Source organism: Gorilla gorilla, chromosome 17 (genome assembly GCF_029281585.2).
Source record: "Gorilla gorilla gorilla isolate KB3781 chromosome 17, NHGRI_mGorGor1-v2.1_pri, whole genome shotgun sequence".
NCBI classification, from domain to species: domain Eukaryota; kingdom Metazoa; phylum Chordata; class Mammalia; order Primates; family Hominidae; genus Gorilla; species Gorilla gorilla.
The window spans coordinates 65,520,621-65,547,131 of NC_073241.2; the positions used below are offsets into that span (position 1 = coordinate 65,520,621).

At 46.3% G+C, this 26,511-nt stretch overlaps 1 protein-coding gene across 8 annotated transcripts in view; it reads left to right on the forward strand.

Moving 5' to 3' along the window:
* Positions 1-304: 304 nt before the first annotated feature.
* Positions 305-26,511, forward strand: part of FHOD3 (formin homology 2 domain containing 3) — a 479,946-nt gene continuing 453,739 nt past the window's right edge. For 2 of the 8 annotated variants that reach the window (XM_055368089.2, XM_055368091.2), the window contains exon 1: positions 306-636. In XM_055368089.2, coding sequence (XP_055224064.1) covers positions 472-636 — 165 coding nt within the window. In that variant the 5' untranslated portion in view covers positions 306-471. Of the gene's footprint in view, positions 637-26,511 lie in introns of all 8 variants that reach the window. The other 6 variants (XM_031003630.2, XM_055368097.1, XM_031003631.3 and 3 more) reach the window with 4 other exon arrangements.

Consider the following 26,511-nt stretch of genomic DNA (forward strand, 5'->3'; position numbering starts at 1 on the left):
GTCTCCCCGTCCCCCAACCCCCCAACTCCCCAACTCGGTCCTCCAGGCTCCGAGGGGTGCAGCTCGGCCCTGGGCCGCGGGGCGCACGTGCAGCAGAGTCCGGCCGCCGGGCCTCCCCGCCCCGCCTCCGCCGCCGGCCTTTGGCGCAGGGCTGCGGCTGCCGCGCGAGCCGTCTCCTTTGCACTTTCCCGGCTGCGGTCCAGTCGTTCGGAGCAGCCCGGCCGGGGGTAGAGGACCCGGAGGAGGGGAGGAGCCGGAGGGAGAGGGGAAGGAGGGGGCCCGCCGGCCCCGCCCCCGCCCCCGCCCCGCCCCCCGCGGCCGGAGCCCGGGCTGCAGCCCGGCGCGCCGGAGCCTGCGAGCCCGCGAGCCAGCGAGCTGCGGCTGCGGCCTCCCCTGCGCGCAGCTACCCGGGCGTCCCGGCCCACGGCCCCGCTAACCCCGGGGCCCGCGCCCCCGCGGCAGGGATGCATCATGGCCACGCTGGCTTGCCGGGTGCAGTTCTTGGACGACACGGACCCTTTCAACAGCACCAACTTCCCCGAGCCCAGCCGGCCGCCGCTGTTCACGTTCCGCGAGGACCTCGCGCTCGGCACCCAGCTGGCGGGGGTCCATAGGCTGCTGCGGGCGCCGCACAAGGTACGACCCGGCGGGGTGGGCTGGGCCCCCTGGACTCAGCCCCCTGCCGCGGTGCGCGCCGGGGTGGGGCCCGGGGCTTCGTGGGCCCCCTGGGCTGGGCTGGGCGCGGCCCCGGGGGACCATCGCTCGAGGGCAAATCCCCCTCCCCGTTAGACAGAGGGGCTCGAGGCACCCGCTGGTTGGCGCAGGACCCTCCGGGGCGGGCGGGAAGGAACAGCTAGAGCCGGGGGCGGGCGTGGCAGAGCAGGTGCCGAGCCGGTCCGAGGCGGGATGGAGAAGGCTCCCCCGAGCCGCGCCGTTAGCTCGGCCGGGTGGGCGGGGTGGGGCTCGGACGCGGGCAGTCGGCCTCGGCACTCGGGCGGGCACCAAGCGGGGCGCGGGAAGAAGCGGAGCGCCGCGAGACTCAGGTCCTTTGGAGAGGAGAGCTCTGAGCGACGGCCGGGACAAAACCTCCCTCAGGCCTCTGGGGCCGCTGCGGGCGGCCACGCGACCCTCGCGACAAAGCACGCTTCCCGGCGACACCGCCTCCTCCTTCCCCCGGGGGCGCCGCCGAGGACGCCGGCCGCGCAGTGCGATAGCGCTCAGGGTATCCCCCTTTTCTTCTGAGAAGCAGGTGGCCTTGGGAACCTCGGAGGAGCAGTCACTGTGGGAGGAGGGGCGGGGGCGCGGAGGGGCGGCGCGCTCACAAAGCCTCAGCTTGGCAGCCCGAAATGAGTGTCCCCTGGGAAGAATGGCTTCTCAGTCTACCCGTTAGAGAGGTTTATTTATTTATTTATTTATTTTATTTAAATAAAACCTTTTGCAGGAGGATAGGCCTCTTGCAAAGCATTTGTTGCAAAGAGCTGGGTATTGAAAGCTAATCATTTTGTTACCTAGGAAAACCCTTACTCTCACTTAAACAGATTGAATGCAGCTTGCAAAATTACCTTCCCAGTATGTTTTCTGCCTAGGATTCATATCAAAGCTTGGAGATGATTTATTTCTTGAGGGTCGACATTGACACATATTTGGAAGAGATAAGCGTTGATGCCCAAAAGAACAAAATTGATTAAAAAAAAATCCTCGGATTTCTGTATGATGTTGACCTGCTTTGCAAGTAGAGGAGGAGGTTGGTTGTGTGAGGAAACTGGTGGACTTTAGCAGTGGTAGTTTCCTCTCTATTAATGTAACAGTGCTTTCCTCCTCTACTTAATTAGTAACGTTTTCAGGAATAAGGAATGGGGCATTTCCATCTCATTCTCTCCTGGTTGGTTCAGAACGGATACAGTCGTGGAAACCTCTCTGGCCACAAAAGCACATTTGATTGGGAGACAGAGGGTCGTCATCATCCAGAGTGATGTATTCTGGATTCAGCTGATCAGAATCACTTTTGTAAATTATTTGGTTCTTCTCAATTAGTTGATTCAGTGAAAAGTTTTCAAAGACCTTCTTCTACATCATGATTATTCAGGCCACTATGGTCTCTGATTACAGTGATCTTTTGTTGAAACCACCAAAGGCTCATAATTGTGGCCCTGTGACCTTGAAGTGGTTTCCTTGGATTTCAAACCTTATATACATGGGTTGACCTTTCAAGCTGGGAGCTGCAGTATGTTTTCATGTTTCCATGGAACAGCCCCACAGTCTTGATCCTGGTCTGGTAGGAGAAAATCCTGATGCTCCTCCACTGCCCCCCTCCTCACCCCCAACTAGAAGCCCCAGCAGAGCAGTTGCACTGGCTTGCAGAACTTTCTAAGGTGTCCCTTATGGAATGAACAGAACCGGAAGTAGTTCTACAGAGACCCTTGACCTTTGTTTTGGGGGCCAGCCAGCCTCAGTCTCAGAATCTTTTGCCCGAAGACCCCTGCAGTATATTTAGATGTCTGGCATTGTTTTTCCCATCTACAGCAGAGTGAGCAACTGATTTTATTGATGAGGGTTCTGTAAAGCAGAAGTCAGGGCATTTATGTGCCTGGGTATACATTCATATTGTTAAGATGATACTAATTTCCATCAGAGAATCTTAAAATTGGATGATCCACCTTGATAGAAACAACTGGAGTTTCAAGCACTTGGCATGTAGTGTATGCCCCACCCAGGCTCTGAATGCATGGTTTCCTTTCATACTACACAGCTCCATAAAGTAGGGACTTTGATTGTCCCTATTTAGATATGAGGAAAGTGAGGGAGAGTGACTAAATGACCCACTTTTTGTGCTAGAAGTGGGGAACTGAGATTCAAACCAGCCCTGTGTGACTCAGGGCATCGGTGCTGTTCTGTTCTGGGAACCAGGTATATGGCTGTGGACAGAAGCCATGCCTCCCGGGCTTCTGTTCCATTAACTGGAGGGGTTCACTTGGTCACCTTCAAGGGCCAAGCACTTTTAGGCCTGGGGACAGGTGAATGTTATAAATGACTAAAAGCCTTGAGGCAGAATTCCTGGCCTGACACAGAGTGCATAGTCAGAAGTGGGAACATATAGTTATCAACTCTGCTGTGAATTAGCTATTGGGGGGTCCGTTGACCTGGGTGAGCTATCATCCCAGGACCCTGCCACCAGTGAGGCTTTTTGGGCCACAGGGCGTGCTTCTTCCAGGTCCCACAGAGCCTGGTATTGACAAGAAGTGGAGTTCTGTGCAGCGAACGCATTCTCAGTGGTACAAAGAGGGGAGAAGCATGAGCGTGGGACAGGCAGACACTCAGAGTACTCTCAGCTCTCCTGCACATTCAAGCCCGTGAGGGAGTCAACTTTTTTTTTTCTTTTTCTTTTTTGTGACAGAGTCTCACTCTTGTCACCTAGGCTGGAGTGCAGTGGTGTGATCACGGCTCACTGCAACCTTGACCTTCCTGGGCTCAGGTGATCCCTCCCACCTCAGCCTCCTGTGTTGCTGGGACTATAGGCATGCACCACCACACCTTGCTAATTTTTGTATTTTTTGTAAACATGGGGTTTCACCATGTTACCCAGGCTGGTCTTAAACTCCTGAGCTCAAAGTGATCTGCCCACCTTGGCCTCCCAAAGTTCTGGGATTACAGGTGTGAGCCACCGTGCCTGGCTGGGAGTAAACTTTTGACTGAAGTGGTCACATATACAAAAAAGTGTACAGGGTATAAGTGTGCAGTTGGGTGAATCTTCTTAAATGTACCTGTGTAGGCAGCGCTGAGAAGGCCCCCTCAGAGGGTCCTAATTTTTAAAGCTCTCCTAGGGATTCTCCTGTGCTGGCAACCTTTGAACTGGACAACCTGTCAGGCCTTTCCTGGCTGAAACTTGAGTGTGGACATCTTTTCTTAACCTAATGATGTAGTAATTTAGTTCACGTCTGCTGACTCCATTAGAAGTTGAAGTTGTTCATTTAATAAAATTGTCATCTTATGCAAAAATAAGAGATTGTGCTTATTATGCTTTATCATTTTTTATTTCTTAAACTGATACATTATTTAAAAAAACTTCATCTGCTTATAGTAGTTCTAGGGAATGTGATTAAATAAACATTAGTTTTCTAACAAAAAGTTCAAATCAGGTGCCATATTCTCATTGGGGAGATGTTCATTTTGATGGTTATATGTTCTAGGTTGGGCTAAGCAAGACATTTAGTTTTTGTTTTGAAATGCTGCAAAAGTAAATGTTTATTTTTGGCTTAATATTTTAAAAGAAAAATGGTAATTATAGGAGTTCTAATTTAGAAAATCCTCTGCAGTAGCATTCATAGAATCATAGTTCTTTTAAAGCTTAAAATGTGTTTGGATTGATTTGTGCTACTGGCATTTAATGATCTAAGGATTCTTTTTTCACTTTGATAGCCAACACTGGAACTGTAGAATATTTTTACAAAACAGTGGTGACTTTTTAGTGTACATGTTAAAATGACAATTATTACTTAATGATTTAATTCAGGAAATGTTTTGTTGCCCGGAGTGAGCTGGACAGAGTGGAGTTATAATAGCTGTCATGTCCTAGGCATTTGCCTGAGCTGAGAACCATCCTAGAGGGACATCAGCTTACCAAGCCCATGGCCATTCGAGGGTCAAGTACTGATACTGTTGCAGCTCATAGAAGGAGAGACCAAGATTGGAAGGAAGTCACCTGTTCACACGAGTGAGAAGTTCCGAATTGGCACGTGACAGCAGGTCTAAGCTCTTAAGGACTCCACTTTTGAGTCCTGAATGTTCTCCTTCCAGGCAGCCTGTCCACATTTCAGCGTGCATCCTCTCATTGGATTAGCCTTGAGTGTACTGTGTTCATTCCTTTCTCACTACCCTTGTCTTTGTGGTTGCCTCGCTGCCTCAGCTATCCCATCTGTAAACAGCTGATTGCAGTGAGGATAGAATCTAGCTACTCCAAGTGTGAGCTGTGTATCACCTGGGCTGTATTAGAAATGCACACTCAGGTGCTGCCACCGCCCCTCCCCCCCGACCTGCTGAATCAGAACATATGTTTCACCAAGATGCCCCGGTGATTTTTGTGCACACTGCAGTCTGAGCAGCATGGATTACAGGTGATTTAGGTCAGGCTCTCAGTACATGGGGGTTCTCACTGTCTCCCCTGTTCTCAGATAACTTCCCTGAGGGAGAAGACCTGGCTGTTCAGTTCTCTGGTGTTTCCCTCGAAGCTAAGTAGTGCTAAGATAGAATGTGCACTAAGTTGATTGATTGGTGTTAGTTTTAGAACACAAATCCACTGGTATTATTGCACTAATGAATTTCCACCTTAATCCTCTTAAGGGACACATCTGTTTGCTACATTACATTAAGATTTTTAAAAGATGAGATCATTAGTAAACTTGGCAAGTGTGTTGTGTCATGGTATCTTAGGACAACACTGTTTTAAGAATGTTGTATGAACAGCTAAGAGTGTCTCCATGTAAGCAGAGTCAAATCTGACTCCGCTGTAATTAGCTCAGTTGGTTGGAGCCTCGCTATTGAGATCAGGATCATGGGATTGAACCCTTCATGGGTCAGTTGGCTTTGTTTCATGCATGGCCACAGACCATATCGGTAACCTAGCCAGACATCCAGCAGGTGCTGTCATGGCCTCTTGCAAGGATCTGGGTTGGAATAGACTGGCATCAATCTTTGGGAAGGAAGGGGCTGCTATGTCATGAACTTACGCTGGAGGCTGCACTGTAGGTCTCCATGTATAGCTTTATTTATCCTCACAACAACTCTAGCAGGCAGGCAGATGAGGAATCCCCAATTAACAGATGGGGAAACTGAGGCACAGGAGGTTAAGCAGGTTGCCTAAGGCTATACTGCGTTTAAGTGAAGGAGCTAAGATTTAAGGTCATCTTTTTTTTTTTTCCTCCAAATCCTATTGTTAACTCTGTCACATTATTAGAAAATCAGCAAAGCCCATGCTCTCTGTGCAGATGGGGGTGGGGTAGGGTTGACTGCATTGCCTTTGCATGCGGCTGCCTGTCACAGTGCTGTGATTTAAGTGGTTGTGCTCTGGCAAGTCCTCCCAGGGTTGATGCTCTGTGTCTATGCGTTTTGTCCTCGGACTCCAACCTGAGTCCCTCTGGAAAACAACAGGACTGCCATTGCCCTCCCGCTCTGGACTCTGAAATGTTAGTTCTTAATAGTGTCGACTTTAAAACAGATTAACATGCTGAGGCCAACTCAGGAACAGCCCTCCCCCACCCTCCTTTTCTCTCCATATTTTATCTCTCTCTGAAGATGATACTTTTGAACACTTGGGAACTTTTCTGTCTTCAGAGGACAGCAATCACCTGCTCCAGGCAACCTCCACACCTCATCTCTCAATGACACTGCTGTTGCCTGTGGCTGGCTTAGAGGCATAGCTGGGTCCTCCTCTGCTGGCCATTTTCAGAGTCTTGAGTTTGTCAGCATCTGCTCCATTAGAGAGACAATCAGAAGATTTTTGGGGGTGAAGGGGGAGCTGGGGGACTGTTTCTGAGCTTTGTTCTGAACTAAGTTAGAAAGAATGGGGAAAATTAAGTTACAGTGAATGTTAAGCTTTGACAATCAGCACAATCCAGATTGTGAGAAATCACAGTTTCTCCAACAAATAAATTGCAAAAGAAAGAAAAAGGTGGAAGGAAACCTTAGATGAAAAGAGATTAAAGAGATACATCAACCAAAGGTAATATGTGGCTGTGATTGAATGCTGATTCAAATACATTATAAAATAAATATTTGAGATCACTTGAACATTTGAGCAGTGATATTTAATAAATTATTAACTTTAAAGTGTGATAATAGTATTGTGGTTAGGTTTAAGTAACAGTTTATGGCTTTCAGAGATACATACTGAAATTATATGATGTCTAGAATTTGCTTCAGAATAATTCCAGATAAGAGACAAGTAGGTGAGTCAATATATGGATGGAACAGGATAGACTGTGAGTTAAAGTTGGATTATAGGTATGTGGGGAGGGCTCATGATACTACTTTCTATACTTGTGCATATCTGAAATATTTTAATAAAAGAGCTAAAAAAATTAGGTTACAATTCCAATAGTCCCCTTGGGATCAGAGCTCTTTCATTAAGTGTTACTGTATGATCTGAGTGTGTTTTCTATGGCTGAGATGGCTAACCATCAATGGATTTTTTTTTCATGCCTCCATTGATGGTTTTCTTCCCACCCTGATTGTTGTGTTCTCCTTAGAATCTTAGAAAAACAAGTGTAGGGCATCTGTCTTTTTATGTTCAGGGTGTCTTTCTAGGCTCAATCAATTCCCATGATGAAGTAAACAATTGTCAGTTACATAAACTATTAGCTTAGTAAGCGAAATGCTAAGGTAGAGATATTATACCTGTGGTTTCAGTATATGCTCCTAAATTTTTATCACTAAACTGTGAAGTTGCTAAGGCTATGATAAGTGATACCAATATATAAAGGCACTCAGTTTCCCAAGGCTGTTGATGCCCATGACATGCCTGCATAGCCACACTGGGGTGTTGTCCAGTTCCCAGTGAGCCAGCTCTGCGTCTGCCTTCAGTATGCCTCAGAAGAGGTTCTCAGTTTACAGTGAATGGCAGTGATGTTTTAATGTACATGAAAATGTAAGTTGTATACCTTGGCACCCTTATAATTACAGTCAACATTGATTTTCTATGGGCAGATAAACTTATTTATGAATTAACTGTTAAGGAGGGAGGAAGATCAATTATTTTTTGAAAAAAAATTACCACCAATCTGCAAAATATATACCCAGAAGTTTCTCTGTTTTTAGAGACACATAGTAACAAATGGAATCTACATTGTATCTATTTACAAACTGGAAACATCCAACTCCTCTTCACCAGTTAGTTTTGTAATCTAGATATTAAAATGTTAGACTCCAAGGAAAAATGTTTAGAGTTTAATGTTAGGAAAGAAAATCTTAAAATTTTTGATCAACTCGAAAAAAGGGAAAATGTTAAACAACTTGCAGTTCAATATAGAAAAGTATTCCTAGACTTGGCAAAAATGAAACAAATTAGTTTCTCGTTGAATATCTTTAACATTCTTGAAGAAGAGAAAACCAAGAAGGAAACTCCTGTGGTGCTGAGATGCCTCATCATGCACTGATTTTTATAGCAGAGAATGAAATGCCAGAGCTGTAACCAGAGTGTGTGGGACAAGCCCAAGATTTTTTTAAGTTCTCAGAATAGAAGATAACCAAGACATCTTCTGACTGCTTGATCAGAGCCAAAGAGTGGCTTGGGGTGTATAGCAAATGAATTGATGGGCAAACACTACCAGCTTGCATGGCTGGACACTGACAGGCTGGAGACTCTGAGTAGTGGGGTGGTCCTTGGGGGAGAAAACGAGGAGGAGGGTCCCTCTGGCTAAACCAGAGCCACACACAGCCTGCAGCCAATCACTGACCACAATTTTGACTAAAGAAGTTTATACCAATTGCATTTTATATCACTTTAACAATTATTTGGTTTTATTTATGATTTGAGGTCACCTTCTTCAACCCTCCCAGAGTCAATGAAAATGAGCATGTGGTGACATTGTGGTTGAGACAAGTCGTTGATGGAATACTGTCCCCCTCCTATGTCTGTAGTGTGATTAAATGAAAGCAAAATGAAATATTGTTAAGGGTGCTACACCCTAGAAACCTAGCTTTTAACCCTTCTGAACAATAAGGAGGAAACTTATTTCTGGGAGTCTTAGTGGCTGTGGTCCTCTGATTTCATGACATACGTGCTTGCAGCTGGAAGGGCATGGGCGCTGGAGCCCCTGGGAGAGCAGCCAACAGAGGGGACATTTGTAGTGTCCAAGTGGTGGAGAGTGTGGAGGGCTCGGAGCACAGTCTACAGTGGCCCCTCTGAGGTGCCTCACTCCCACAGCCTCGAGTGTGTTTCTGGGCTCTGGGCTCCATTGTCTGTCTAAGGGTTTGTGTGCTGACATTGCACTGTCTTACTCACTGTAGTTTACAATAGGTCTTGATGATGTCTGGTGGGGTGGAGGCTTCCTGCTTGCCTTAGAACATAGCCATTAATGGAAAGAGAGGAAAAGTTAGAACCAGATATGTTCCATTCAGTGATGTTAACATAGAGAAACAGGCTAGGCAACCAACTTGTGTGACCAGCCAAAGAGGAAAGAGACATTTAAAAAATAAGAGTCAGGTCATATCACTCCTCTGCTCCAAACCTCCCTTAGCCCTCTTGCCATTCAGGGCAAACTCCAAAGTCCTCGAGTAGTTGGTCCACTTCTCCATGAAGGCAGAGTTTTTTGTTTTGTTTTTGTTTTTTTTAAATCTGTTTTGTTTACTGGTGCAGCCCAAGAGCCTAGAACAGCGTCTGGCACATAGTGAGTGTACAGTAAATATTTACTGAGTGAGAGGATAACCGTGATTTAGAGTTAGAAGGGAGGAAGAATAGTCTGCTCATCCCAGCCATTTCCTTGCAGAAGTCCCTTGTGTAAAACCTCTGCTAGGAGCACCTCCTGACTTCTTCATGTATTATAGTGACCAGTTGCCCTCCGGCCTTGGAGTGTAGCCTTTCCCATTTTTGAGCTTTATTTTTTATTTTTCTGAGATGGAGTCTTGCTCTGTCGCCCAGGCTGGCATGCAGTGGCACAGTCTCGGTTCACTGCAACCTCCACTTTCCAGGTTCAAGCAATTCCCCTGCCTCAGCCTCCCAAGTAGCTGGGATTACAGGCATGCGCCACCATGCCTGGCTAATTTTTGTATTTTTAGTAGAGATGGGGTTTCACCATGTTGTCCAGGGTGGTCTTGAACTCCTGACCTCGTAATCTGCCCACGTCAGCCTCCCAAAGTGCTGGGATTACAGGCATGAGCCACTGCACCTGGCCTGAGCTTTATTTTTTAGAAGTCCACTTCTCCCTAATTTGTATTTGGAGAGATGGGTCCTCATATCTCCACAGATGGGGATGGACATGGCCCTTGAAAATTAATTGGTTGTGCCCAAGAGGATGGAAATAGGGTGGATAAGCCACAAGAACCATGACCCCAGGGTTTGGTCATGGAGTGATCTGTGACCTATAACCTGCAGATAGTGTCTACGGGGGCTGCTGGAAGTGCCACACCTGTTACCTTCCCCTGTGGTGGCAGAAGTAAAGAGCTGTTTTATGCCCATGAGAAAGCTGTGTAATATGGACTGTTTTTATTACTCAGATCAGTATGTGTTTATTGATGTGCATGTGTCTTGTACTCTAAAGTATCTTCACACTGTAGTTCCATGCAGCTGTCCACTTAAACTGTGTGTGTGGGTGGACTCAGGATGACTTTGCTGGAGAGAGGTTACTACTGACAAAGCTAGACTCAGGGAAGGAAAGACTAACAAACAAGGATTTCTCCCTTATACAACAAAGCATCTGTTCCTGTCACAGAATGAACACATGGATACATTTGGAGACTACAGAAAAGCACATTGAAGAAATACAAATCACTTTTCTCATCATCCAAAGGGAACCACTCTTAACACTTTTGTGTCTTGCCAGAATTTTAACATCTATTCATAATAATATCTGAATACTTTCCCAAGTCATTAAATATTCTTGGAGCACATCATCTTTAATGACAGTTTGGTAATCCAGTCTATGTATGTACCATGATCCATGTAACCATTGTTCCCAGGTTCCGTGAGGGAAAGTGCTCTTTCTTCTTGGATGTTAAATTTGTCCGTGCTTGGTACTTAATACATATTCGTTAAATGAATGCATGAATGATTGAACTATTGGAGGTTTAGGTAGTTGCCAATAAGGAAAATACAGATAGTGCTATAATACATACTTGCAGAAAAATACATCTTTTTTCTCATATTTGATTACTTCCTTAAGACGAATTCTCAATGTTTAGTTGCTGAGTTGAAGGATAAAGATTTCATCTTGGATAGGAGCAGTTACCCTCATTTTAAGCATTGGAGGTAGCTGGAAAGATGGTCTCTAAATCCGTTTGGGGCAGGTGAAGAGCCAGGCCAAGTTATGAAGCCCAGCTCCAACCTGACTTCTTCCTTTCTTTGTGCAGCTGGTATCACCTCCAAGACTGACACTTGAACTCAGAATACCACCAGGTGGGATTCAGAGATGATTGTTAAAACCGTGAATAAATTACGTGTATGTATCCCATTGTCTCTACCCATTTTGAAGAACAAAACTCATTCTAGGCTTTCCTGGCCAACCCCCAGACACACCCGGGCTGTGCACTGAGCACCTTCGGACCCAGGACACTGTGGGTCTCACTTCATCCTGTGGCTGCGTCCCTCCACCAGATGTAAAGCCCCAGTAGCAGGAAGCACGTTAACTTACCTTTCATTTCAGAGTTCCTAGGACAGGGTCTGTTACATAGTAAGCCCCAACAAATATTTTTTTGAATATTTGCAAGAATGTTAAATGGAAAAAGTGCAATATATGTTAATATACATGATGATTGCAGCAATAGGAAAGTGTCTGTAGGGTGGAGCCTTAGCCTTCAGATCCCTAATCTGTCGCCATGATTTGTGGATGTTATAACTACTCCCCCACACTGTAGGTGAGTGTGGTAGAACCAACTCTTCAATGTATCAAAAACTTGTTTCTGGCCTCCCTACTGAGTCCCTGCTAGATCCTCCAGCAGGAAAGTACAGCTTGCAAGGAAGCTCCATGTTGGCAAGGGAAGGCACGCTGTCCTGGATGGTGTGGACATGCCTGGGGGTTCTCGTGGGTGGGGTGGTATTGGGGTCTTCTCTTATGGAGGGAGACCAGGCCAGACTTAAGGCCTGCAGTTCACGATGGGGAAGTACCAGCTCGTGAGCCAGGTGCTCTCACCTGTACTGTTACTAAGGCTTGTTTTCTGTTCCTGCCCATGCTGAGCCGAGGGGAAGAGCGTTGTGAGCTTGTGTGAGGGGGAGGGTCCCTCAGGCAAGTGTGGCCACAGTGGCTGCAGCAGCTCTGATTAATGGGAAATTCCAAGAGGAAGGTAGACCTGGGGAGAAAGGAGTGGTGGCTGCAGAGTCCAACTGCCCTTCTTGCCAAACACGGAGATTCTGCCTTTTGCCAACCGTGGAGGCTCTGGGTAGGAGATTTTATTTCAGGTGATGGCGCTCACCTTGGAGGGATCTGTTACTCATTCCCATATCAGATCATAGCTTCAGGCTGCAGGAGGACTCAGGCAGGCTCCTGACCGCAGCTTCCGTGAATCACCAGACACCGGCAGTCCGGGAGCGGCTAGCGTCTGAGCTGCCAGTGCCCGGAAGTGGGAGAGGTTATCCAGTCTTCCTGCTGCTCCTCCATCCAAGCTCAGCAGCACCATGTGCCTGGGAGCAGGGAAAGGAGAGCTGTTGGGCAGTCCTGTCCAGAACAATAGTCAAGGATACGAGTGGTTTTTTGTTCCCAGAACTGAGTGCATTTTTGTGGACAGTGATTCATTACAGAATACGCCAGTACTAGAACCACAGCATGTCTGTGCAGTTTACCAGGCACTGGGACATAGGTTAGCCTGGCTGATCCTCACACGATCCTGAAAGAGGGCAAGTGGGGCATTTGGGCCTCCATCTCAAAGGTGAGAAAATGAAAATCAGTTGGTTCATGACCAATGCACTGTAACCACCCCTCACAGGGTGAAAAAATGAACTCAGCACATGGCTTCTGTTGTTCCGCCCGGCTCCCTGTCTCCATCTGTCAGAGATAAGCCTGAAGGATGTGTGTTGACACCCAAAGAAGTGTGCAGAGTGAACAGAGTCAGAGAAAAATGTAAGCTGAGTTGACATGACATTAAATGGAACAAGTTGGTGCTTAGTTTTACACAGGCTGGGGAGTAGAGCTTGGCTATGTGGGAAGCTTTATTTCTATCAATGCTACTGATCCCAGGAATGTGAAAATGATATCCTTTATTATGATGATGGGCTGGGGAAGTAAGGCATAAACATAATGCAAAGTGAAGTAACAACTGAAGGCAGCATATGACTCATGTCAAAGTGTGACATAGGCCTGTGGGGCTATAGAAATGTCAACTTGGGGCCGGGTGCAGTGGCTTATACCTGTAATCCCACCACTTCGGGAGGTTGAGGTGGGTGGATCACCTGAGGTCAGGAGTTTGGGACCAGCCTGGCCAACATGGCGAAACCCCATCTCTACTAAAAAGTACAAAAAATAGCTGGGCATGGTGGTGGGTGCCCGTAATTCCAATTACTCAGGAGGCTGAGGCAGGAGAATTGCTTGAACCTGGGAGGTGGAGGTTGCAGTGAACTGAGATCGTGCCACTGCACTCCAGCCTGAGCAACAAGAGTGAGACTCCATCTCAAAAAAAAAAAAAAAAAAAAAAAGAAATGTCAACTTGGGAAAAATCCACGTGGACTGCATGGCCTGGAAAGCCTCGTGGAGAAGGAGGGTGGGGTTTCAGTAGGTGAAAGGGAGGTAAAGGGCACCTGGTACAGGTGAGACACAGGTAGGATATGGGAGTCAGGATCAGGCTCCAAGGCTCTGGGTGGGTGAAGATAGCCCCCTGGAGGGATGTGGCCTGCAGCAGTGGGCCCGGGGCTAAGCTAATATATGGGGTTGACTGGGGAGCAGGGGCTGTTGTCAATGACCACAAACTGAATAAAAAATTATTTTCATTTCATGTAATAGAAACATGACAGAAAAGGAAAGGGAGAGGAAAGACAGACAGGAAGAAAATAATTACAAAAAAGATGACAGAAAGAGAATTGGGGCAAAGAAGAAAGGAGATGGATGGATGGGGAGTCACTGAAAGGCCACCTGTGTAGATAGCATGGGAGGAGGAAAGGAGACAGGGACAAGCCTCAGGATGTGTCTGGGCAGGGAGGGTGGGGACCCCTGCTGTTCATAGTCTCAGCCACTGCTAATTCCTGGTGAGCTGATTATCAAGTGTTAGCCAGTGAGGGCTTACGATGTGACCCTTTCTGGGAGCTTTCTCTCCTTCCTCCCTTTCACAGATGTTCTTGGGTGTCTGCTTGATGTCAGATTCTGTTGGTCCACAGAGTAACACAAATAAATGACACCAAGGGCTGGCAAAATGGTGCTGGGCTCCATGTCAGACAGACCTGAGCTCCGTGTTTGTAATGAAATCTTCAGACAGTAGCACCTCCCTCATGGGCTGTTGTGGACAAACACAAGGTCCTCATATTTTTTGTATGTCACAGGAGCATGCGTGGCCTCCAGCCCCAGGTACCATGTGCAATGGTGAGCCATGTTCCTTTCCCAGCATTGTAGTCCCTTCCCTGCAGCTGTGCTATGAGAGCTCCTCTTACCATCCCACACCTGCGCCCCCACCGCAGTGTCCCCACTCGCAACGTGGATCCTCACCTTTGACTGCAAAGACAAAGTAGACCACTCAGATGCAGCCCTGGCCCCTGCCTGCCTCAACCTCCACCTGCACCCACGTGCCCTGCTGTGCCCTCTTTGCTGATGGGGGGTGGGGGGACAGGTGCGCCCCTTCTTCTGGCAATGCCAGCCCTTTTCCACTGTGTCTTCACCCTCTCCTTCCCTCTGAGATCCTCCCATTAGCATTTAGGTGGGCTAAAGCCTCTTTTGTCCAGAAAGTCCCTCTTCCCTGGCCCTGGGCCCAGCTGTCCTTCTTCCGCCCTTCATCCGTCAAGCCTCCCAGACCTGTCTAAGCCCCACTGTCTTACCTTCCCCCTGCCCTGTACCCTCCCAGTTCCTGTCACTACTGCAATAAAACTACTCTTGCTAAGGTACTTGTCTTTAAATCTAGTAGACACTTTTCCATTCTTGACTTATAGAATCTCATAGCAGCAATTGCTGTTTCTGATGGTCCCCTTTGAGGAATGCTTGCCGTTCTGTTTGATGGTGCGGTATTCACCTGCCCTCTCTAGTCCTTCTCAATCCTTCTGCTCCCTCTGGCTTTTTGAATGTTGGCCTTTCTCAGGTTTCTGTCCAAAGACCACACCTCCTCCTCACAGTCACCCTCTTTGTCCTGGATGGCTTTGAGGGCTTTCTGACGACCCCCTAGAGCTGACCCCTGGCTCAGCTCTCTCTGGGCTCTGAGGCCAAATACCCAGCTGCCCTTTGAACAGCTCCTCCCGGACGTCCCAACAGGCATTGAACCTGCCCCGCATCTAGATCAGATCTTGTCATCTTCCCACAGACCCGTACTGCCTCAGCGAGGAGCATTGCCAGCCAGTTGCCCAAACCAACTGAGAACCTCTCCCTAGCAGCAATCCCCGCTCTGTCAGAATCATGTTCTGTTGATTATCCTGCCTCTTGGAGTCTACCTGCTTCTCCCTCTGGTCCATGTGTCATCCATGGCATATGGAAAGTGCTCAATAAATATTTATTGAATGAATGGAAAATAAGTTAATGTTTGAGAAAGTGTCAGTCACATGGGGATTGCTCAGAAAATGTGGGTGCCTATATTAGTTATCTATGGCTATGAATAAATCACCCCAAACGTAGTGGCTTCAAACAATCATATTTATTATCTCTCACAGTTTCCTTGGGCCATGAATTTGAAGGCAGTTCCTTGGGTGGTTCTGGCTCAGGGTCTGTCATGAGGGTGCAGCTGGATCATGGCCGGCCCTGGTATCATCTCAGATTTCTTCAGTCATATGGCCAGTGCCTGGGCTGGGAAGTGCCAATAGCTGGGAGCTCCTTGGGTGTCTCTCTTCATATTTCAGTGGTCTCTCCCCAGGGTCTCTCTAGCATGGTGTCCTCAGGGTAGGTGGACTTCTTATGTGGCAGCTCCAGGCTCCAAAGTGAGAGGTCCAGGCGGGTGCTGCTCTCCCTATCTAGCCACATGCTCTGGCTGTACTCTACTTGTTAGAAGTGAATCACCAGGGCTGGCCCTCGTTCAAGGGCAAGGGGGAATTAGATATCATTGTTTTATGGGAGAATTGCCAAAGAATTTGTGAACTTAGAAAAAACCTTCATATTTGGTAAAATTCACTTTTATTTTTGGTGCACAGTCCTATGAGTTTTCATATATGCATAAGTTTTTGTGACTGCCACCACTAACAGGACACAGAACAATTCCAGGAACCTAAAGAATTCTCTCGGGCCACCCTTTTGTAGTTGTGCATTCTCAGAGGCCACTGATCTGTTTTCTTTCCCTGTAGTTTTGCTTTTTCCAGAATGCTATATGAATAGAATCATTTCGTGTGTAGCCTTTTGAGACTGGCTTCTTCACTCTGCACAGTGCCCTTCAGATCCAAGTTGTTGGGTGCTTCAGGAGTTCCTGCCTTTTGATTGCAGAGCAGTTTCCCCTGGTATGGATATCCCACAGTTTGTTCATCCATTCACTCACTGAAAGACACCTGGGTTGTTTCTGGTTTTTGGTGATTATGAATAAAGCTGCTCTAAACATTTGCATAGAGATTTTGTGTGAACCTAAGTTTTCATTTTTCTGTGAGAAATACCTAGATTCTTTATTCAGCAGATAATTACCTGGCTCTCTCCTTAGCAGGGCAGTCAGGAGGTTTCTTATTTGGCAAGTTATCCTTTGTCCGAAGAATTTGTCTTTTTTTTTTTTTTTTTTTTTTTTTTTTGAGACAGAGTTGCACTCTGTTGCCCAGGCTGGAGTCCGGTGGCATGATCATCGTCACTGCAGCCTTGACCTCTTAGGCTCAAGTGATCCTCCAGCCTCAGTCTCCTGAGTAGCTGGGGCTACAGGCATGAGCCACTGCACCTGGCCTGTCAGAAGAATTTGTTATTCGGGTCTCTGAACTTCAGAATGTAAGCACTTTTTAAAACACTGCCCACAAAAAAGATCATTCATTTAGATATCTTGTTTGTTCTTAATTCTTATGCCTCCCAAAGCCCTGTTGTGGATGAATTGTGAGGCAAAGTACTGGCGTCCCCTGCCTCATGGCCTCATCATCCTGGGCTCTGACGTCACCCTGGCTCAAAACCCTCATTTCACAACTTTACACAGGGACAACGCCTATGACAGAGCTGTGTGAGAATCACTTCTCAATCCCCATGGAGTACAAATCACCAGCCATTTTATCAATTAGCAAAATGGTGTAAACAAGCAAAGTAGCAAGTGGCACTAGAGAAATCAGAGTGTGAAAGGTGCACTGTGATCATTGCACACAGAGGTGATGTGAGCAGTAATGGAGGAATGCAGCCGAGTACATGTGGCTTTCTCTGTCACATCAGAGAATAGAGCTTTAGAGGAGGACGTGGTAGGAACAATGGGAGGGGAACAGATATTTAAGAAGTTCAGGGGCTAGAGTATTAGATATCTGGTTTTTGAATGAGTTTTATCTTCTCTTTGCTGAGGGAAAGTAAGGGTCCTAAGGTTGCCAAGGCCTCCAGATGGCCCTCCAAGGAGCCCCCTCATCAGGGCGTCTTATACTTTCAATGCGTGCAGCCTGGGGACCTGCCTCAAATGAAAAACCAGAGTCCATCTTTCAGCTCTGTTTCTATTCTGCCTCCTTGTCTAGGGATCCTGACTTTCCTTAGGATATTAGAGTACATTAGGTCAAGGCCTAAGTGGGGGAGATCTATGTGGTTCTCCAAGTGCCTTTAAAAATCGAGGATGTTAGCACTTGCATTCCTGAGGAACACACAAGGAAGTTAAATGTGCAATCATGCTTGGTGTCTGAGGAAGTCTTTCACTGACTCAGAGAGCAGAACTCTGTGAGTTCTGATTCTAAGTCAGGTTCTCTGCAGAGCACTTGGAAATCAGAAAAGAATAAAGCATGGGCCTCGTCTCCAGGAACTGATAGGCCATGATGGTGTCAGGCTGGCCTGGTCTCTTAGCCTACTCTCCTGATAGGCATCACTTTATTTCTATGAAAAATGCACTCAGAGTTCCAAATAGTCGATTCATATTGAACTTTTGAAAGATACCTGTGCATGATGTGGGGACTGTACTTTTGCAGGAAATTGTGACTGGCTTCTGTTTAGGGAGTTTCATTAGAAACTAGTTTACATGGAGATGTTTAGGGCATTGACCTCAGTCTCTCTTCATTTCCAGGCCTTTCCTGGCCTCAGCCTGCCTCCTTGGCCACCCAAGAGCTCTGGATTCCAGATTTGCTCCCTGTGACCAAAGTCTTTCCCCTCTGATATGACACCCTCACCCCGAGACTCTTGATTCTCTTGTTCCACCCAGTGTACAGAAGTTTTTATCAGGTTCCCCTTTGGATGAAACTGGGGGGCTCCTGCAGAGGGCATGTGGGGGTTAAGGGGTCCTGGGGGGCTCTGGAACATCCTGAGATTTTGAATATTGCTTGTAACATTAGAGTTTGTGAACAGTGCTTTGGTTAAAGACCTGGCCTCACAGCAGCAATGAGGGAGCACTTAGATCAAAGCCCAGAACCTGTGTGCTCACATGCCCACCATGTGAATTCCTCTGGCAGCCTGCCTTGCACCAGGCTGGGGGAGAGGACCCCAGATCTGTGATGTCCTAGTGAACCCCAGCAGTGCCGAGTACTCAGGCAGACACCCCATTATGTCTGCTCACAGACCCGACTTTTGAAAATGTAATTTTGGTTACCTGATTGGTGTCTGTGACTCCTGCTTGGTGCGCCCTCATGAGTGCTGTGATTTGCTAGGCCCTGAAGTGGCAGCTCTCTACCCGCTGCTGCCACTGCACGCACTGTTCTGTGGCTGAGACAGCCATGAGTAAGACCAGAGCTAATCCTCGGGGAGTGGGAGGGGAGAAGGAGGGGTGGCTCCGGGCCTGAGATTTCTTTGTGTCTCAGGGCTCTGGTATCTTTAAGCCTCTTTTCTTCCCCCACTTTCTCGGAGAGCCATTGCTCTCATTAAAAAAAAAAAAAAGTTCCTTGACCCACCTGGTCCCTAAAGCAGAACGTACCAGCTCCGTTAAATTAACATATATAGTTCTGCAAAGTCTAAACAGTTTAAATTTCATTATTCTAGGCAGTATTTGTCAGGTTGCCAAAGCAGGGGGAAATCTGTGAGGGGACAAGGAGAAGTTTAACCCCATGCATGCCCAGGATGGTACTTTGCTTCTGCCTCCTGGGGTGTGTAGGGGAGAAAACTGGAGCTCCTCAAGAGGGTCTACCACATTTCACCAGCATTTGTTCACCAGCAAAAAGGGCATTGCCCAAATTCTACTGCATGAGTCACTGGGGTTAAAAATCCTTCAGATGGATAGCGAGGTCACCTCTTGTCCTTTTGAGCTGTCTATATATATTCCAAAATATATCTTGGTCATTTTGATTGGTCATTATTGATTGAAGGGCCTTTGGTGTTATTAGTGTTTTAATAGTTTCCGATCAGTTTATTTAGAACTCAGAGTAATCTGTAACTTGAGGATGGACCCGATAAGGCAAACTGTAAGAGCCCACCCCAGCGCCTGTTGTTCTGCAGCTCTGTTCCTTTTAGGGGTGGGCTTCATTTTTTTTTTTTATATTATACTTTAAGTTCTGGGGTACATGTGCACAATGTGCAGGTTTGTTACATAGGTATACATGTGCCATGTTGGTTTGCTGCACCCATCAACTCGTCATTTACATTAGGTATTTCTCCTAATGCTATCCCTCCCACAGCCCCCCCACCCCCTGACAGGCCCCAGTGTGTGATGTTCCCCTCCCTGTGTCCATGTGTACTCGTTGTTCAGCTCCCACTTATGAGTGAGAACATGCAGTGTTTGGTTTTCTGTCCTTGTGATAGTTTGCTGAGAATGATGGTTTCCAGCTTCATCCATGTCCCTGCAAAGGACATGAACTCATCCTTTTTTATGGCTGCGTAGTATTCCATTGTGTATATGTGCCACATTTTCTTTATCTAGTCTATTATTGATGGACATTTGGGTTGGTTCCAAGTCTTTGCTATTGTGAATAGTGCCGCAATAAACATACATGTGCATGTGTCTTTATAGTAGCATGATTTATAATCCTTTGGGTATATACCCAGTAATGGGATCACTGGGTCAAATGGTATTTCTGGTTCTAGATCCTTGAGGAATTGCCACACTGTCTTCCACAATGGTTGAACTAATTTACACTCCCACCAACAGAGTAAAAGTGTTCCTATTTCTCCACATCCTCTCTAGCATCTGTTGTTTCCTGACTTTTTAATGATTGCCATTCTAACCGACATGAGTTATGATTTGCATTGTGGTTTTGATTTGCATTTTTCTAATGACCAGTGATGATGAGCATTTTTTCATATGTCTGTTGGCTGCATAAATGTCTTCTTCTGAGAATTATCTGTTCATATCCTTTGCCCACTTTTTGATGGGGTTGTTTGTTTTTTTTCTTGTAAATTTTGTTTAAGTTCTTTGTAGATTCTGGATATTAGCCCTTTGTCAGATGGATAGATTGCAAAAATTTTCTCCCATTCTGTAGGTTGCCTGTGCACTTTGCTGATAGTTTCTTTTGCTGTGCAGAAGCTCTTTAGTTTAATTAGATCCCATTTGTCAATTTTGGCTTTTGTTGCCATTGCTTTTGATGTTTTAGTCATTAAGTCTTTGCCCATACCTATATCCTGAATGGTATTGCCTAGGTTTTCTTCTAGGGTTTTTATGGTTTTAGGCCTCACATTTAAGTCTTTAATCCATCTTGTGTTAATTTTTGTATAAGGTATAAGGAAGGGATCCAGTTTCAGCTTTCTACATATGGCTAGCCAGTTTTCCCAGCACCATTTATTAAATAGGGAATCCTTTCCCCATTTCTTGTTTCTGTCAGGTTTGTCAAAGATCAGATGGTTGTAGATGTGTGGTGTTATTTCTGAGGCCTCTGTTCTGTTCCATTGGTCTATGTATCTGTTTTGTTACCAGTACCATGCTGTTTTGGTTACTATAGCCTTGTAGTATAGTTTGAAGTCAGGTAGTGTGATGCCTCCAGCTTTGTTCTTTTTGCTTAGGATTGTCTTGGCTAGGCAGGCTCTTTTTTTGGTTCCATATGAAATTTAAAGTAGTTTTTTTCCCAATTCTGTGAAGAAAGTCCTTGGTAGCTTGATGGGGATGGCACTGAATCTATAAATTACTTTGGGCAGTATGACCATTTTCAGGATATTGATTATTCCTATACATGAGCATGGAATGTTCTTCCATTTGTTTGTGTACTCTTTTATTTCATTGAGCAGTGGTTTGTACTCCTCCTTGAAGAGGTCCTTCACATCCCTTGTAAGTTGGATTCCTAGGTATTGTATTCTCTTTGTAGTAATTGTGAATGGGAGTTCACACATGATTTGGCTCTCTGTTTGTCTATTGTTGGTGTATAGGAATGCTTGTGAATTTTGCACATTGATTTTGTATCCTGAGACTTTGCTGAAGTTGTTTATCAGCTTAAGGAGATTTTGGGCTGAGATGATGGGGTTTTCTAAATATACAATCATGTTATCTGCAGAGACAGTTTGACTTCCTCTTTTCCTAATTGAAATTCCTTTCTTTCTTTCTCTTGCTTGATTGCCCTGGCCAGAACTTCCAATACTATGTTGAATAGGAGTGGTGAGAGAGGGCATCCTTGTCTTGTGCCAATTTTCAAAGGGAATGCTTCCAGTTTTTGCCCATTCAGGATGATATTGGCTGTGGGTTTGTCATAAATAGCCCTTGTTATGTTGAGATACATTCCATTAATACCTAGTTTACTGGGAGTTTTTAGCATGAAGGGCTGTTGAATTTTGTCGAAGGCCTTTTCTGTATCTATTGAGATAATCCTGTGGTTTTTGTTGTTGGTTCTGTGTATGTGATGGATTACATTTATTGATTTGTGTATGTTGAACCAGCCTTGCATCCCAGGGATGAAACTGACTTGATCATGGTGGATAAGCTTTTTGATTTGCTGCTGGATTCGGTTTGCCAGTATTTTATTGAGGAATTTCGCATCGATGTTCATCAGTGATATTGGCCTAAAATTGGATAAAGAGTCAAGACCCATTGGTGTGCTGATTTCAGGAGACCCATCTCACATGAAAAGACACACATAGGCTCAAAATAAAGGGATGGAGGAAGAAGATCTACCAAGCAAATGGAAAGCAAATAAATAAATAAATAAATAAATAAAGGGCAGGGATTGCAATCCTAGTCTCTGATAAAACAGACTTTAAACCAACAAAGATCAAAAGAGACAAAGAAGGCTATTACATAATGGTAAAGGGATCAATTCAACAAGAAGAGCAAACTATCCTAAATATATATGCACCCAATATGGGAGCACCCAGATTCATAAAGCAAGTTCTTAGAGACCTACAAAGAGATTTAGACTTTCACAAAATAATAATGGGAGACTTTAACACCCCGCTGTCAATATTAGACAGATCAGTGAGACAGAAAATTAGCAATGATATCCAGGACTTGAACTCAGCTCTGGACCAAGTGGACCTAATAGACATCTACAGGACTCTCCACCCCAAATCAACAGAATATACATTCTTTTCAGCACCACATCGCACCTATTCTAAAATTGACCACATAATTGGAAGTAAAACACTCCTCAGCAAATGTAAAAGAACAGAAATCATGACAAACTGTCTCTCAGACCACAGTGCAATCAAATTAGAACTCAGGATTAAGAAACTCACTCAAACCCGCACAACTACATGGAACTGAACAACCTACTCCTGAATGACTACTGGGTAAATAATGAAATGAAGGCAGAAATAAAGGTGTTCTTTGAAACCAATAAGGACAAAGACATAACATACCAGAATCTCTGGGACACATTTAAAGCAGTATGTAGAGGGAAATTTATAGCACTAAATGCCCACAAGGGAAAGCAGGAAAGATCTAAAATTGACACCCTAATGTCACAATTAATAGAATAAGAGAAGCAAGAGCAAACAAATTCAAAAGCTAGCAGAAGGCAAGAAAGAACTAAGATCAGAGCAGAACTGAAGGAGATAGAGACACAAAAATCCCTTTAAAAAAATCAATGAATCCAGGAGCTGGTTTTTTGAAAAGATCATCAAAATAGACAGACTGCTAGTAAGACTAATAAAGAAGAAAAGAGAGAAGAATCAAATAGATGCAATAGAAAATGATAAACGGGATATCACCACCGATCCCACAGAAATACAAACTACCATCAGAGAATACTATAAACACCTCTATGCAAATAAACTAGAAAATCTAGAAGAAATGGATAAATTCCTGGACACATACACCCTCCCAAGACTAAACCGGGAAGAAGTTGAATCCCTGAATAGACCAAGAACAGGCTCTGAAATTGAGGCAATAATTAATAGCCTACCAACAAAAAGAAGTCTAGGACCAGATGGATTCAAGCCAAATTCTACCAGAGTAAAAAGAGGAGCTGGTATCATTCCTTCTGAAACTATTCCAAGCAACAGAAAAAGAGGGAATCCTCCCTAACTCATTTTATGAGGCCGGCATCATCCTTATACCAAAGCCTGGCAGGGGCTTCACTTTTTAAGACTGGGTTCCTGGTGTATCTTTCTGGAATCCATACCTGTCAAGAAGCAGTGTGATACCCTCAAAGTGCATTGCACCTGAACCTGAGTAATTACCTGTAGTGTTTATTTTTTTATTCACTCAACACATTTTCATTGAGCACCTGCTAAGCACTGGATTCTTTTAAGCATTGGAGAAATAACAGTGAAGAAAACAGGCAGAAATCCTGAACTTCAGGGAGCTTAGGTTCAAGTGGGAGAGATGATAAATAAAATGAATTGGCAAGGTATGTGCTGTGTTGGGAGGTGACCAGTGCCATCTCCCTCGGCCTCAGTTTCCTCATCTGCAAAATGAGAAAATGGGGCCACACCTCCAGTGTTCCTTCCTTCCACCTCTTCTCGAGATTTCCTGTGATTTTTTTTTTGCATCACTTCATAAGGAAATCCAGTAGTCTTTCTTACCTGCAGATATTCTTAATGAGAACACAGAAATGTTTCCAACAGTGTGGTTCTGCATCGTTCTTCTGGTGACAGTGATTGTGTCTCCCCAGGTGCGTGGTGGGATGTGGTGTCATCCATAGTCTATCTAGGATGAGGCCAGGGCCCATCTGTGCTCTTGTGGGCTTGCTGAGCCCAGTGCTGCCATGTGTGGGCTATAGGAAGGTGGTCAGGTAAATAATGAAATGGGGGTCCCCTCTCTGTAATGTGTATGGGGGTTGACAGGAATGGGGAGATGGGAGGGACCCGTTTCTTCTCAGGACACAGCTCAGCTTGCATGACTTCTGGATAATGGGGCTGTAAAGTGATTTCTGTTTTTTCTCTCCTGGCTTGGAGCTTTCTGCAAATGGGACTGCTGCTGATCTTCGGTAATATGTACTGTGCTTTTGGAGTATATAGAGTGTTGCTTTCTCCTGGGTTTAAATCAACTAATGAGTACCCACCAAATGCCAGTCACTGGGCGAGGTGCAGGGAATGTGAGGGAGAGGGAGTGGCAGACACTCATTTGGGGGACTTGCAGGTGGCTGGTTGGGGGACTGCCCAGTGCTTGGGAGCGGTGACCAGGGCTGTGAGCCCTCCGTGCGTGGTGCTGTTTGTAGCAGCTGGAGAAACAAGTGGTGAATATGCAGGGGGGCACTTCCCATCTACAGAGGAGTGGACTTGCTTTTCTGTTTCCTGCATTCACTCTGCCGAGTCCTGTGAGTCATGAGGAGGGCGTGGGGCTGCAGGCGATGCCCTGTGTTCTCAGATGCCTCCTTTGTTGGAATGCCGAGAGACAGGGAAGCCTTGCTGTCCTATGACAACGGCCAGAGGCAGGGCCACCTGGCTGTAGGACACTATCTCTTGGTGGGTTTGGAGTATGAATTTGTGTGGTTGGTAGCTGGGATGGAGTGTGAGCGTGACTCCTTTCACCACCCTCTCTGGCTGAGGAACAGCAAGGCCACTGAGGTGGAGGGTGGGTTGGAAGGGTGGCGTCTTCTGTGATGGTGGGAGAAATTGGAGTAAAGGGATGACTGTGAGCAGTTGCCAGGTCTTGAGGTCAGGTGTGAGGAGGAATGGCAGAGCTGGATGGCACAGCCCTAGAAAGTGGAAGAGCAGCAGGAGGCCTGGAGGTGGGCCTTTTGGCCCTATGGTGCACTGAGCCAGGAGAACAGGCCAGAGAACAGTCACCTCCTCTCAAGGGGTTTATGGGGGAGGAACATTCTTGGGGATCTCCAGAAGGGCAGTAAGTTGTCTGTTTTCTTTGCTGCTGAATCTCAGGTAAGGCCCCTTCTGTTGTGGGGATGGGTGAAGCGGTAAGGCAGGAGCAGGTACACCAGTAGGGAGCTGGGGCAATCCTGGAGCCTGTGGACCCAAAAGAAAGAGCAGGTTTGGGGGCCAGGGTTGGCAGGTTCTATGGGGGATTGGTGGGCATAGTGGGTTGGAGCTGCAAGATCCAGCCAGTCATTCCTTCTGCTGCTGCTCATCACCTGCACCTGGAACCTCGTGCCCCTTCATAAAGCATGAAGCATTCTTAGCTGCTAGTGACCTGGTGGTGTCCTTTCTGTCCAGTCTTGTCCCTACCTGCTGTCCACCTTAGCTCCTTGCATTCCTGGCTGCTTTGTGCTTGCTGGCTTTGTCATCCCTCTACCTTCTCCTCCCCATTTCCCCGATAGGGTCATCCTCATCTTAACAGATCTGGCATTAATTCACTCACTCATTCATTCCACTGACACTTACTGCTGCCTGTTGAGTGCCAGGAGTGGCTGCTGGGCACTGCCACCTGCCAACCCTCAGGCTGGAGGGTAACCCTCATGGGTGCCCCTTTGGCTGCCTATTCTATGCAGCATAACAGCTCAAAAATGGCCTTTGAATCCCACAGACACGCTTGCAATCTCCCTGAGCTTCAGTTTCTGCATCTGTAAGATGGGGATGATCATGCCTGCCTGAGAGGGTGGCTGCGAGCCTGACGTGCTTCGACTCAGGAAATGTCTAGCCCAGGGCTTGGCCCACTCAGAAAGGGGGCACCCGGCTGCCTCTGCTCCTCCTCTGTGTGTTATGTCAGGGCTGGGAGTCTCTGACAGGGGAAGTTGGGAACTCAAAGGCCAGCAACGGGGAACGCCATCAAATTCCTCCACGTGACACCAGGGCAAAGAAGACACTTGTTTTTTTGTTTTTTGTTTTTGAGACTGCATTAGATGGGAATATCCATAAGGCAAGAGTGCAGATCTTGAGGAGAGGCTTCAAATAGCATCTTTTACTCACCAAATGCAGCACATTTTCTGGAATGCTGTGGCCTTTGCTAGTTTGGGGGTCATATCCCCAGGCACATCAGGCATCAGGATGCCTTTACCCACCCCTTCCCATATTCCCAGAGTTTCCTTGTGGTTGGGTGATGTGAAGCACTTGATCCCAGGGACAGAGGACTTCTCACCAGATTACCTTTCAGTTCTTAGCTCAGCTCAACACTGTTCTTTCCAGAGCACAAACTGCCAAGGCCACAGAAGGTGGGGAGTTAAGAGCAGGAAGTAAAGCACTCCTGTCACCAAGACTGCTCTACCTGTTGCCACACACCTAATCTCACCTCTTCTCCCCAGGCTTCACTAAATCCTACCTGTTTCTCAAGACCATCCTCGACTACTTCAGTTTGATGCCCATAGGGGCACAGAGCCCCCATCAGCTTTGTGCTATAAAGTACTAGCTTATGGTAGACCAATCCTACTTC